The sequence below is a fragment of the Chiloscyllium plagiosum genome, unplaced genomic scaffold (assembly GCF_037043375.1).
Source record: "Chiloscyllium plagiosum isolate Xiang-an unplaced genomic scaffold, Cpla_swu_hap1 HiC_scaffold_27, whole genome shotgun sequence".
Classification (NCBI taxonomy): domain Eukaryota; kingdom Metazoa; phylum Chordata; class Chondrichthyes; order Orectolobiformes; family Hemiscylliidae; genus Chiloscyllium; species Chiloscyllium plagiosum.
The window spans coordinates 87,171,313-87,186,065 of NW_028270165.1; the positions used below are offsets into that span (position 1 = coordinate 87,171,313).

Genomic DNA, 14,753 nt, shown 5'->3' on the forward strand with positions numbered 1-14,753 from the left:
ACAGACAGACTCTGACCTCACACCTTTAATGCATTATCTAAGCTGAGATGACCCCTTTTGTTATAAAACCTTAAGTTATTTCAAGAAAGTGTCTTACAGGAAGTTCTGGGATTTACATATTAATGATACCTGCAACCCATTCTGAAATATGAAAGGCTTAACAATCCAGGTTTGTTCAATATATCATTTCAGTGGCAGGACACTACTGTTTTTCTATAAATTCTGTGCCCTATGATGTTATTCTCCACAACCACCTGATGAAGGAGCAGCACTCCAAATGCTGGTCCTTCCAAATAAACCTGTTGGACGATAACCTGGGTGTGTGAGTTTTTTTTTACTTTGTACAGGTTAGGGTAGATTGACCATTCTAAAGTGCTCACTGTGACCAGGGAGGTGCAGGTTTGTGTGAATTGGCTGTGCTAAATTACACATCGTGTCCAGGAACGGATTGGTCATGCTAAATTACCTGTAGTGCCCAGGAATGTGCAGGTTAGGGTTAATTGGCCAGGCTAACTTATCCAGAGTGAAGATCTAGACCCCTCTTAAGGAGCCTTTTGATTCGCGATTGGTCTAAAGAATCAATGGAATGCGTCTGTACAAAGCAAGGCTATCAGTTTAATAAGGCATCTTGACACAATTCTGTCCAGCAACACAGCGGTTAAAGCTTCTGTGTTCCATGGTGAAGTTGTGCAATTACATTTGAAAATTACACGTTATTTATTTAAGTTTTTTTTAAGAGACAGTACTGCCTTAATTTCAAGAAAATATCAATCAAATATAATAAGGTGACATGATTCACAGCAGGTTAATCCAATGATATTTCCTGGGAAAGGAGTCTTAATTACGTAAATCATCATGCATGGTAGCAGCTCAAGGTTAGTTCAATTGGTCAATTAATGTGTCAGTGTTCATTTTAAACAAACTCCATTGTCCTCTTATCTTTGGATTTTAGCTTAATTCTGCAAAACAGCAGGACAAGTTCACAGAGTTCGATCATTATTCTCGGCCATTTTGTTCTATTATTTTAAATTGAAAAGCCATTTTGTGGTTAGTAAAAATCTACATATACTTGCATGTGACAATAACCTAAATTCAAATTTTAGATCCTCATCTGAAGGATCAGAGTCTGAGGGGTGACCTTATAGATGTTTGTAAGAGGCATGGATATGGTGAATACCCAAGGTCTTTTGGCCAGGGTAAGGGAGTCCAAAGCTCGAGGCCATATGTTTGAGGTGAGATGGAAATGATTTCAAAGGGACCTGAGGGGCAACTTCACGCAGAGAGTGGTGCATGTATGGAACGAGCTGCCAGAGGGAGTGGTGGCGGCTGGTAAAATTACAACATTTGAAAAGCATCTGGATGGGGATATGAATAGGAAGGGTTCAGAGGGATATGGGCCACATGCAGACAAATGAGACTAGATTAGTTTTGGATATCTGATCAGATGAATTGGACCAAAGGGTCTGTTTCAGTGCTGTATGACACTAATCGTCTTTGGAGAAAGCAGAAGTGTGGTTGTGAAGATTGGACTTTCAGAGCAGCTTTCAAAGATGTTTTGTCCTTCCTGGGAGCAGAAGAAGTTACAATGAAATCTTGCATTTGTGAGACAGCAACTGAGTAAAGGGAGTACATCTGCGATTTTGGCGAAAAATGGGAATTCATTGCACTGTGGGGATGAAGCCGAACCCTATCCAGTCACTTCTGCTGGTGGGTGAGACCAGACCTCAAGACTAGGGGGAGTAGATTTAGTTGAAACTTTATTGCTGGAACAGCACAGCAGGTCAGGCAGCATCCAGGGAACAGGAGATTCGACGTTTCAGGCACAGGCCCTTCCTCAGGAATGAGCAGAGAGTGTTCATCAGGAGAAGATAAAAGGTAGGGAGGAGGGACTTGGAGGAGGGGCGTTGGAAATGTGATAGGTGGAAAGAGGTCAAGGTGAGGGGATAGGTCGGAGTAGGATGGAGGCGGAGAGGTCAAGAAGAAGACTGCAGGTCAGGAAGGCGGTGCCGGGCTGGAGGGATCTGGCTGAGACAAGGTGGGGGGAGGGGGGATGAAGAAACTGGTGAAGTCCAAGTTCATCCCCTGCGGTTGGAGGGTTCCCAGTCGGAAGATAAGACGCTCCTCCTCCGACCGTCGGGTTGTTGTGGTTTGGCGGTGGATGAGTCCAATGACCTGCATATCTTCGGTGGAGTGGGAGGGGGAGTTGAAATGCTGTGCTCCAGGTTGGTTGGGTTGGTTCGTCCGGGTGGCCCAGAGGTGCTCTCTGAATCGCTCCTCAAGTAGGCGGCCTGTCTCCCCAATATAGAGGAGGCCACACCGGCTGCAGCGGATGCAGTAGATGATGTGGGTGGAGGTGCAGGTGAATCTGTGGCGGATATGGAAGTTTCCTTTGGGGCCTTGGAGAGAAGTGAGGGGGGAGGTGTGGGCGCAAGTGTTGCATCTCCTGCGGTTGCAAGGGAAGGTGCCGGGAGTGGAGGTTGGGTCGGTGGGGGGTGTGGATCTGACAAGGGAGTCGCGGAGGGAGTGGTCTCTACGGAAAGCTGATAGGGGAGGGGAGGGAAATATATCCTTGGTGCTGGGGTCTGTTTGGAGGTGGCGGAAGTGACGGCGGATGATGCGCTGTACATGGAGATTGGTGGGGTGGTAGGTGAGGACCAGTGGGGTTCTGTCCTGGTGGCGGTTGGAGGGGCGGGGCTCAAGGGCGGAGGAGCGGGAAGTGGAGGAGATGCGGTGGAGGGCACCGTCGACCACGTCGGGGGGGAAATTGCGGTCCTTGAAGAAGGAGGCCATCTGTGTTGTACGTATTTTGAACTGGTCCTCCTGGGAGCAGATGCGGCGGAGACGAAGGAATTGGGAGAATGGGATGGCGTTTTTACAGGGGGCAGGATGGGAGGAGGTGTAGTCCAGGTAGCTGTGGGAGTCGGTTGGTTTGTAGTAGATGTCCGTGTTGATTCGGTCGCCTGAGATAGAAACAGAAAGGTCTAGGAAGGGGAGGGAGGAGTCCGAGACTGTCCAGGTGAATTTGAGGTTGGGGTGGAAGGTGTTAGTGTAGTGGATGAACTGTTCAACCTCCTCGTGGGAGTAGATTTAGGACAGAGATGAGGAGGAGAAAGTGAGGACTACTGCTTTTCCTGGAGTGTAGTGAATCGATGGAATTCTCTTCATTAAATATGTTCAAAATGGGTTTTTGCATGGTTGGGGAATTAAGGGTAGTTGGGGCAATGCTGCTAGGAGGAGCTGAGACGATGGATAGATCGGCCATGATCGCAATGAAGAACGGGGCAGGCGAGATAGGCAAAATGGCTGACTCCTGCTTTTATTCCTGAAGAAGGGCTTATGCCCGAAACGTCGATTCTCCTGATCCCTGGATGCTGCCTGACCTGCTGCGCTGTTCCAGCAACACATTTTCGGCTCTGATCTCCGGCATCTGCAGACCTCACTTTCTCCTCCTGCTTTTATTACTGTGAAACTATTTCCCACAGCTAACCCATCACTGGGCACTATGGGTAATTTACTCTAACCTGCACCCTACCTGGATACCATGGGTAATTTAGCACAGCCAATCCAACTGAATCCGCACAACACTGAACACTGGGTAATTTAGCATGGTCAATCCACCCGAACCTGGACAAAGTTAAACATAACACAACACCAAGAAGTACTAGCTTTCGGAGCACTGCTCCATCATCAGGTGGTTATGGAGTACAAGATCATAAGGCACAGAATTTATGAAAGAAGATTAAAGTGTCCTGCCACTGAAAGGATATATTGAACAAACCTGGATTGTTACACCTCTCATCTTGTATAGTGGGTTGCAACTATCATTCATATGTAAATCTCGATAACATAAGGTTTTATCACAAAAGGTAACAACATCTGGGTGGCATGGTGGCTCAGTGGTTCTTAATTCTGCCTCACAGCGCTTGGGACCCAGGTTCAATTCCAGCCACTGGCCACAGTCTGTGTGGAGTTTGCACATTCTCCCCGTGTCTGCATGAGCTTTCTCCAGGTTCTCCGGTTTCCTCCCACAATCCAAAAATATGCAGGTTAGGTGAATTGGCCATGCTTAAATTGCCCATTCTGTTACATGCATTGGTCAGGGGTAAATATGGGGAATGGGGCCTGGTGGGTTACTCTTTGGAGGGTTGGTGTGGACCTGTTGGGCCAAAGGGCCTGTTTCCATACTGTAGGGAATCTAATCCAATCTCAGCTCAGACAATGCGTTAAAAGTCAGAGTCTGTCTTTATCCCCACCTTGAATCTGACTAGTTCTGTTTCTAAAGTAGGAATTTATAAAATACAACATGTTCTGACAGCTTGCAGATTGTGCATTTTTGAGCAAAATAGAATTTATTTGAAAATATAATTCTGCAAATGCAAATTCACCCCCATGGACTTGTGTGCTTACAGCTAAAAAGTTTATTTCCGTGCTGTGTATCTCTGTCTATTTGGTAACAGATGCTTTATCTCTGTTGGCATAACTATTGTTGTAAGTCATAGCTGGGTACTAATAGTAAAATATAAAGCAAAGAGAATTCCTCAAGTAGGGCACTATCAGAATCCTGGGAGACCCCTATTTCTGGTTTACTTCCTATTGAGAAACATTAAGCATGAGCACATATTTATTTCTATTTTTTTGCTTCACTTTTCTTGTTTGATTTCCTGGTACGACTACACTCTGTGTCGGGTCGGTTGTCAGGCTGGGAGATAGTGGATTGGATTTCGATTGACTGAATGTTGTATTGTTCTGGAAGGTGTAAAGGGGTGGGGGGTGGGGTGTTGGAGAATCAAAACTTCAGCAGAGCTGAGAACAGACCAACATCTTACTCTGTGGGAACAGGAGATCAACAGAGGACAGAGAAACCAGGACCTGAAATCCGACCTGACACCGGATTACTGTGATCAGTGTTTTCATTAGCAATGCCAACCCTCTACCTTCACCTAGCTTCCCGTTTGACTACCCCCTCGATATTCAAGATCCAATCCTTGTCATCCTGAAGCCATGTCTCTGCAGGGAGTCTCAGATCATAATTATTCTCTTCAATGTGTGCAGTCAGTTCATTCACTTTTGTAACAGTGAAGCACACATGCAGACACACTGTTTTCGGTTTACATTTTTATGATCTTTGCAATCCAGTTTTAATTGCTGGTACATTTACTCTCCTTGTCTCCATCATTCTGTGATGTTCATTTCCCACATCACTACATTGCTCACTGGCCTTGATTGGGATTGGCCATAGTGCCCAGGGATGTGCAGGTTAGATGTATTTGTCAGGGTAATGTAGAGCGGTAGGGGAATGGGTCTGGGTGTGTTCCCCTTCAGAGGGTCGGTGTGGACTCGTTGGGCCGAGTGGCCTGCTCCCACACTGTGGGGATTCTCTGAAGCGAAGGGATATTTGCAAACGGCGCAGGACAGCGCAGGCGCAGTGCGTGCGCCCGGCTTGGCCCCGCCCATCCGCTACTTTCATGACGTCACAACGCGGAAGTGACACTGAATGAATGAAAATCCCTCCGTCTGGGCTAATCCTGGGGCGGGAAAATCTGTTCACTTGTAGCAACGGGAGTGAATCCAGGGCGGAGCAGACCCTGTCAACTCAGGTATGGGAGTTAGTTACCAGGTGAGGAGGACAGAGATCGGGGGGATCAGATATTTTTTCTGTTTTCCTTTTCAAAATGCACCCGATTTCCACAAGTAAATGCAACAGGTAAAAGTACAGCAAATGCAGCTTCAAGCCGGCTGTGCATCCTCTGTTCTTCCTCTGCCTTGGCTCCAGCACTTTTGGCTTCCTTTGCCTTCTCCACTCCCGCCGGGTGTTGATAGCTCAATGTTTTTCCGGTTGTCTTTTGTGGGCTTTGAAAACTTTCCCAATCGTCTGAGTACAGGATTTGGGAGATTATGTTGCAGCTGTACAGGACATTGGTTAGGCCACATTTGGAATACTGTGTGCCGTACTGGTCTCTCTGCTTTAGGAAGGATGTCATAGAGTCATGGATGTTGTGAAACTTGAAACGGTTAAGAAAAGATTGGCAAGGATGTTGTCAGGGTTTGAGCTGATCAGGATGGAGCTGTTTTCCCTTGAGTACCAGAGGCTGAGGGGTGACCCTACAGATTTCTATAAAATCATGAGTGGCATGGATAGGATAAATAGACAAGGTGTTTCCCTGGAATGGGGGAGTCGAGAACTAGAGGGTAATAGGTTTAGGGTTGGGGGGAGATTTAAAAGGGCCCTAAGGGACTACTCTTGTATTCAGAGGGCGGTGCATGTAAGGATTGAGCTGCCAGAGGAAGTGGTGGATGCCTTTTGAAAGGCATCTCGCTGGGTATATGAATAGAAAGTGTTTAGAGGGATATGGGCCAAGTGCTGTCAAATGGGACTAGTGATTGAGGATATCTGATCGGCATGGATGAGTTGGACCGAAGGGACTATTTCTGTGCTGTACATCTGGTAGACAATGGTCCTCAGAATTCTGTTCCCATTATGCTCACTCTTAACTCTATTGCACATGGTCTTGGCGACAGTATCACATTCTGAAATGAGAAAAGACCTATAAATGCGCAAGGGAAGAGTTCCGTTCTGGGTGTGTACATGGAGATGGGTATAGTTACTTATGATGCATAAGGCCTGTTGTTACCCAGCCGGTGGAACGCAAGCCATCTTTGTACATGTGCAGGAGGTATAAGGCTCCTTTTGTCTTACATGAGTGGGCGTGACAGGTCTCAAGTAGGCAGGTGATGTTATGTGGAACATGAACAATTGCACACCCATAGCCGGTTCCATTAAAGCAATTCTCATACGGCCATGCAGTAGAGTGAAAAGATGTCAGCAAACTGGTAACAGGAGGCTCATATGGTGTTGGAAAGTGATACTGTATTTCTCTGCGGAGGGTCGGCAGTAGGGAGTCTGATGAATAGAATGGAATCGGGGACTGGGGACGGGGCAAGTAAGTCATCTCCCGATAGAGAGGAGTAACATACTACTGCCTCTGGGGTGAAGAGCGTTCTGTGGGCCTGTATACATAAGTTGTTTGTGGATTGAAGAGTTTCGCCTATCAGGCTTCCCTTTTCTCGAGTCGGTCCGTCCTACAAAAAGGGATGGTGTTCCTGGGCGGCCTTAAAATATTTACCATAATAACGGAATGGATCAGTTTTATCCTCACTAGGCTTGCGTCTGCAGGTAAAATCAAATAAACAGGTTCGGTTACGATATGATTTCTACTGTCCAGATGGACCATCTGGTCTTTCTGATGTAAGAATCCATTGCAATAATCAATCTTCATCACGTTCCACACGTCAAAGGCATCTGGTCCGGTGCACTGGATGACATCTCCTCAGCATGGGTGGTGGATAATCTCTGATCATTCCTGATCACATCGATGCTTAGTGGCGTTCCCCATCAGGATGTTGTACGTGATCAGAAAGGTGAGGAGATAGCGATCCCCCACATGTCCCTCCTCTTAGTTCAAGTATCTGTAATAAGATTAACATTAGAACAACAGCAAAATTCAAAAACCCAACTGGACAGGGTCCACTCCTTTTGTTGGGATTCCAGGATTCTCTCCTCCTCTTCGCCCCCCCTTTTTTGATTGATGCGGTCAATCAATTTACAGTGGTGCAGGTGGACCCAAGCTGAGCGCCCAGCGACTGTGACCGCCATAGGGGTGGGAAGTAAAACCTGGAAGGGACCATCCCAACGAGGTTGGAGACCTTTGCCAGTCCAGTTCTTGATGAGCACCAACGAACCAGGCTCTACCTGTGACAAGGCTGAAAGGGAGGGAACATTGCTGTAGGCCACACGCTCCTGGGAGTGAAAGGCACGCATAACACTAGTTAGAGCAAGAACATAACCAATCATTGCTTCGGTCATGTGCTGGAAGTGGACTGAGAAGGGAGCTGAATCATTCCAAGGGGTACGAAGGGGGTGACCAGAGAGACTCTCACCTGGAGACAGTAGCATCTTGCCTGCAGACATGGATCGCATCTGGAATAAGGCCACAGGGATTAGCATAACCAGGAGAGGCCAGACTTGGCCATTAATTTGGCAAGTTTAGGTTTGAGTCTGGTTAAAACATTCAACAAGGCTGGCCGCCTGAGGATAAGCACCATGCAGTTGCCGACAAATACAAAGCTGGGAACAGAGTTCTCCGTTAATATTACCTACAAAGTGTGGTCCATTGTCCGAGCTAATGTACGCAGGTATACTGAAGCAGGGAATTATTTCCTTAAACAAAATCTTCACCACAGTCTCAGCAGTAGTGTTAGGAGGAGGGTAGGCTTCAATCCACTTAGGAAAGACATCAACAATAACCAAAACATATTTATAATAACTCAACACATTTCTCCAACTCAATGAAGTCCAGTTGAAGTGTCTCCAAGGGACCCTCCAGTAAGGGAGTTCTCGTAGAGATACTTGAACTAACAGGTGGGGGATCGCCTACCCACTGACCTGTTTGACCACGTACAACATCCTGATCGGGAAAGCCACTGACTTGAGTATCGATGCGATCTGGAATGATCTAAGATTATCCTGATGTCATCTGGTGCACCAGACCTGACGCTTTCAACGTGGAGTCGCTTGAGCGATGGCGTGAGCTGCCAGAGAAAGTGGTGGGTGCTGGTACGATGACAAGTTAAAAGGCTCCTGGACGGGCATCTGAATATGAAGGGTTCAGATGGGTCAGGGCCAAGTGATGGCAAATGTGACTGGAGTCACAGAGATGTACAGCACAGAAACAGACCCTTCGGTCCAACTCGTCCTTGCTGACCAGATAGCCAACTCGGACAGATTGGGCCATGGGTCTGTTTCTGTGCTGTGTAACTCTAATTGTCTTCAGTGAACACAGAAGTGTGGTTGTGAAGGCTGGACTTTCAGAGCATGTTTTGCTCTGACTGGAAGCAGCTGAAAATGTGTTGTTGGAAAAGCGCAGCAGGTCAGGCAGCATCCAAGGAGCAGGAGAATCGACGTTTCGGGCATGAGCCCTTCTGCGCTTTTCCAGCAACACATTTTCAGCTCTGATCTCCAGCATCTGCAGTTCTCACTTTTTCCTGACTGGAAGCAGGAGAAGAGTTTGACTGAAGTGTGTCGGTGTTAATGTCTCATTTTGCTCCCACCTTCCTGGAGTCATTAACCATTTTGTATCTGGTCCTTCCTCAAGAAGCTGCATTGCAGGTTCACCCTGAATTGACACACTTTTTTTTTTGCTTCCCAAAATCAGACCTGCTGACTCTCAGCAGGATCCCAGTGTTATGAAAGATATTAACTTTCAGGTGGTTGTATCCAAAATTCAGAGAGATGTCAGTCTTGATGCTTTTGCTTTTTCTGCCCCTGTAAGATCCTGAATCAGCACCTTCAGGGGAATTAGTTAGAGCGGAGTGAGAACAGAGGGGGAGAGAGAGTGGGATGGTGCTTTCAATTTTGTGGAATAACAAAAGAATATTCCACAGAAAGTAGAATTGCTTGTTCTGAATTTCTCCCCTGTACTGATGATCCCTTTTGTAATCCCTTTTTGCAGAGTATTTGAAAATCTGAAGACTGAAGTTTCAAAATCAATGAATGAAGGGCTTACGCCCGAAACATTGACTCTCCTGCTCCCTGGATGCTGACCTGCTGTGCTTTTCGACTGACTGTCCAGCGTCTGCAGTCCTTACTTTGATGTCAATGTCTGACAGTCATTCAATCCATCGGGACCGCAACTATTTTTGACTGTGATTTCTGTGAGAGGGATCAATGCTTTTTGGTTCCTGTTTGAGGACATTTTCAGCATCAGTGGGACTGGACGAGAGACCCAACTGTTGCAGCGCACTGTGTGTGGAGCCTGAAACAGTTATACGGCCTGGAAAGGGGATTTCACAGCAGGGAGGGGCTCCTCACGTGTTTGTGTGCAGCTGAAACTGTGGCCATGGAGAAACCTGAGGAATCCCACCCCGTGGAGAAACCGTGGAAGTGTGCCGACTGTGGGAAAGGCTTCCTTTTCCCGTCTGCCCTGGAGACTCATCGGCGCAGTCACACCGGGGAGAGGCCATTCCCCTGCACCGACTGCAGGAAGGCCTTCAGACATTACTCCCACCTATTGGCCCACCAGCAGGACCACACGGGGGAGAGGCCCTTCAGCTGCCCAGATTGTGGGAAGGCCTTCAGGTATTCTTCCACCCTGCTGAGCCACCAGCGGATCCACACAGGGGAAAGGCCCTTCAGCTGCCCTGAGTGTGGGAAGGCCTTTACCCACGTCTCTGCCCTGCGGAGCCACAGGCGTGTCCACACCGGGGAGAGGCCCTTTAGTTGCCCCGAGTGTGGTAAGGCCTTTACCGACATCTCCTCCCTGATGAGGCACCAGCGGGCCCACACGGGGGAGAGGCCCTTTAGCTGCCCCGAGTGCGGGAAGGCCTTTACCCACGTATCCTCCCTGATGAGGCACCAGCGGATCCACACGGGGGAGAGGCCCTTCAGCTGCTCCGAGTGTGGGAAGGCCTTCAGCAATTCCTCTACCCTGCTGACCCACCAGCGTGTCCACACGGGGGAGAGGCCGTTCACCTGCTCTCAGTGTGGGAAGGGCTTCACCTGCTCCTCCGCCCTGCTGAGGCACCAGCGTGTCCACACAGGGGAGAGACCCTTCAGCTGCCCCGAGTGCGGGAAGGCCTTCAGCAATTCCTCTACCCTGCTGACCCACCAGCGTGTCCACACGGGGGAGAGGCCCTTCAGCTGCTCTCAGTGCGGGAAGGGCTTCACCTGCTCCTCCAACCTGCGGAGCCACCAGCGGATCCACACGGGGGAGAGGCCCTTCATCTGCTCTCAGTGCGGGAATGGCTTCATCCGCTCCTCCCACCTGCGGAGCCACCAGCGAGTTCACGTGCCATCGCAGGGGGATTGAGGGATTGACAGCCGAGTGCTATTATCGATTGGACCATCAACCCAGTTCCAGGGACTCCGGGTTTGAATCCCCCCACGACAGATGGCAGAATTGGTATTCGGTCAGAAATGTGGAGTTGGGAATCTAACGATGAGAGTGTTTCAGGGAGGGGGTGGTGCGGGGGAGAAAGCCCCCATCTGATTCTCACTCTCCCTTGTTAGGGAAGGGAACCGCCATTGTGGGAAAGGATTCACTCAGTCGTTCCAGCTGCATCCTTTACCCGGTCTGGCCTACACGTGACTCCAGCAGTCTGGTTGACTCTACACTGCCCCTTCCTGGCAAAGGAGTGGAGGCAAACTTACTTGGAGACAAGGTATGGGTTGAAATTGCTGAGTGAGGCAATACTTTCTCCAGGTCACGGCTTTACCAAGGATCCAGTTACAAAGGGACAACTTGCTGCTGGCCAATAGCAAAGACAGTGAGGGGGGTGGGACAAGGGGAGGTGTGGTGCGTGCACTTTGACCTTGAGCTGTTCAAAAAGCAACTACTTTTTTCTCTGCTTTTTTGCTGGGGGGATCTGAAGCTGTAACAAAGTTGGGTTGCAATAAAGGTTACCTGAACTTACCACCGGGCTCAGACTCTCATTGAAAGCTTTGAGCTCCAAGAGGTTTTTGTTTTAAAGCTGCTCATTTCTTTCAGCCTCCTGCACTAAGTTTAGGACATAGAACAATCCAGCGCAGAACAGGCCCTTCGGCCCTCGATGTTGCGTCGACCTGTGAACTATTCTCAGCTCGTTCCCTGATACTATCCCAAAATCATCCATGCACTTGTGTAAGGATTGTTTAAATCTCCCTAATGTGGCTGAGTTGACTACCTTAGCAGGTAGGGCATTCCGCTCCCTTACCACTCTCTGCATAAAGAACTTGCCTCTGACATCTGTCTTAAAGCTATCCCCCCTCAATTTGTAGTTATGTCCTCTCGTACACGCTGACGTGATCATCCTAGGAAAAAGTCTTTCTCTGTCTACCCTATCTAATCCTCTGATCATCTTGTATGTCTCTATCAAATCCCCCCCTGAGCCGCCTTCTTTCCAATGAGAAAAGGCCCAAGTCTCTCAGCCTTTCCTCATAACACCTTCCCTCCAGACCAGGCAACATCCTGGTAAATCTCCTCTGCTTTTCCATTTTTTTTTTTGCCCTCTGCTTTTCCAATGCTTCCACATCCTTTCTGTAATTGGGTGACCAGAACTGTACACAATATTCCAAGTGTGGCTGCACCAGCGTTTTGTATAGTTGCAGCATGATATTGCGGTTCCGGAACTCGATCCCTCTACCAATGAAACCTAACACACCGTATGCCTTCTTCACAGCACTATCCACCTGGGTGGCAACTTTCAGGGATCTAAGCACATGGACTCCAAGATCCCTCTGCACATCCACACTACCAAGAATCTTTACATTGACCAAGTACTCTGCCATCCTGTTATTCTTCCCAAAGTGCATCACCTCACATTTAGCTGCATTGAACTCCATTTGCCACCTCTCAGCCCAATTCTGCAGTTTATCCAAATTTCCCCCTGCAACCTGTAACATTCTTCCAAACTGTCCAGTACTCCACCGACTTTAGTGTCGTCTGCAAATTTACTAATCCATCCACCTATGCCTGTGTCTAAGTCAGTTATAAAAATGACTAACTGTAGTGGTCCCGAAACTAGTAATCGGACTCCAGACTGAATATTTTCCATCAACCACCACTCGCTGCCTTCTTCCAGTTTCTAATCCAAACTGCTAGATCACCCTCAATTGAATGCCCCTGCATTTTCTCCATCAGCCTCCCATGTGGAACCTTTTCAAAGGCTTTACTGAAGTCCAAGTATACCATATCAACTGTCCTACCCTCATCTACATGCTTGGTCACCTTCTCAAAGAACTCAATGAGGTTTGTGAGACGCGACCTGCCCTCGACGAAACCATGTTGACTATCTGAAATCAAATTGTTGCTTATTAGATGATTTTAAAATCATTTAAAATCATCTAATAATCCTTTACAATAGAAGTAAGGCTCACTGGTCTATAATTATCTGGGTCATCTCTGCTGTCCTACTTCAACAAGGGCACAATATTTGCAATCCTCCAGTCCTCGGGTACTAAACCCGTAGACAATGATGACTCAAATATCAAAGCCAGAGGCTCTGCTATCTCCTCCCTAGCTTCCCAGAGAATCCTCGGATAAATCCCATCCAGCCCAGGGGACTTGTCTACTTTCACTCCTTCTCAAATTGATAACACCTGTGTGTAACTAACCTCGATCCTTTCGAGTCTAATATCTCGTACCTCATTCTTTTCCTGAGTGAACTCCGATAAGAAATGTTCATTTAGCACCTCTCCGAACTCTACAGGGTCCATGCTCAACTTCTCACTTCTGTCTTTGACTGGCCCTATTCCTACCCTAATCATCCTTTTATTCCTCACGTATCTATAGAAAGCTTGAGCGTTCTCCTTTATTCTATTTGCTAAAGACTGCTCGTGTCCTCCCTTTGCTCTTCTTAACTCTCTCTTTAAATCCTTCTTACGTGATTTGTAATTCTCCATCGCCTCATCTGTTCCATCTTGCTTCATCAACACACAAGCCTCATGGAACAGCATCATAAGACACAGAACTTATATCAAAAGATCAGTGTCATGCAACTGACAGAATATATTGAACAAACTTAGATAGTCTTCATCTCTTAGAATGGGTGCGGGCTTTGGTTCATTAATATGTAACAATGTTCTTGAGATGACTGAAGATTTTATTTAAAAAAGACATCTCCGCTCAGACAATGAATTAAAGGTGTGAGATTTGAGTCTGTTGGTATTCTAATCTTGAATCAGACAGGTTCTGTTTCCAAAGTCGGAATTTGTAAAACATTAGATGCATTGACTGCCTGCAGATTGTGTGCTTTTTGAACAAAATTGAATGTATCTGCAAATATAATTCTGCCAATACAATTTCACCCCAAAGAGTAGTGTGTGTGTGTATCTGTGTGCATGTGAGTTTGTGCGTGTGTGTGTGTAAACATGCTTGGGAAAGTGAGTGTGTGATGGAGTATGAGCCTGTGAGTGTGATAGAGTGTTGAGGGGTGTGTATCTGTCTGCCTGAGAGATAGAGTATGTGTGTGTGTGAGAGAGAGGCTTAATAAAAGCAAGGGGTTGTACAAATAATGGTCGGGCCATGAGTCGTGCTATAGAACAGGCAGACATGGGGGGGGGGGGGGTGTTCAGGTACATAGTTCTTTGGAAGTTGCACCACTGCTAGACAGGGTGGTTAAGGTGGCATTTCACAACATTGCCTTCATTGTTCACACCATTGAGTATCGGGGTTGGGACATCATGTTGAGGTTGTACAGGATGTTGGTGAGGCCACTTTCAGAGTACTCAGTACAGTTCTGTTGGCCCTGTAATAGGAAGAATACTATTAGAGAGGGTTTAATAAAGATTTACCAGGATGTTGTAAGGACTGGAGGGTTTGAGTTAGAAGGAGAGGCTAGGTCTTTATTCACTGGAGCACAGGACGTTGGGGGGGTGACCTCATTGAGATTGATAAAATCATGAGGATTGGAGGTAAGGTGAATAACAAAGGGCTCTTGCTTAGCATCGGCGTGCTCAAAACTAGGGGCCATTTTGTTTTAATGTGAGGAGAGAGATTTAAAAGGAACCGGAGGGGCAAAAGTTTGAAAGAGGGTGATTTGCATGTGGAATTAACTTGCTGAGGATGTAGTAGCTGCAGGTACAGTGACAACATTGAAAAAGCATTTGGATGGGTACGTGAATAGAAAGGTTTAGAGGGATATGGGCCAAATGCAGGCAAGTGGGACTGATTTAGTTTGGAATCCTGGTCGGCATGGACGAATTGGACCGAAGTGTCTGT

The 14,753-nt window shown here is 47.4% G+C and overlaps 2 protein-coding genes across 2 annotated transcripts in view; one reads left to right on the forward strand and one right to left on the reverse strand.

The window, feature by feature from the left end:
* Positions 1-14,753, reverse strand: part of LOC122545194 (uncharacterized) — a 785,061-nt gene that overhangs the window by 37,920 nt on the left and 732,388 nt on the right. The gene's annotated exons all lie outside the window — the stretch shown is intronic.
* On the forward strand, positions 9,897-11,291 carry LOC148144879 (uncharacterized). The gene has a single exon (XM_087975145.1). The coding sequence runs from the start codon at positions 9,897-9,899 to the stop codon at positions 10,863-10,865; it is 969 nt and encodes a 322-aa protein (XP_087831271.1). The 3' UTR covers positions 10,866-11,291.

What these genes read in the sequence shown, in the direction of transcription:
- LOC148144879 (XM_087975145.1), top strand. Translation starts at nt 9,897, where the DNA reads ATGGAGAAACCTGAGGAATCCCACCCCGTGGAGAAACCGTGGAAGTGT.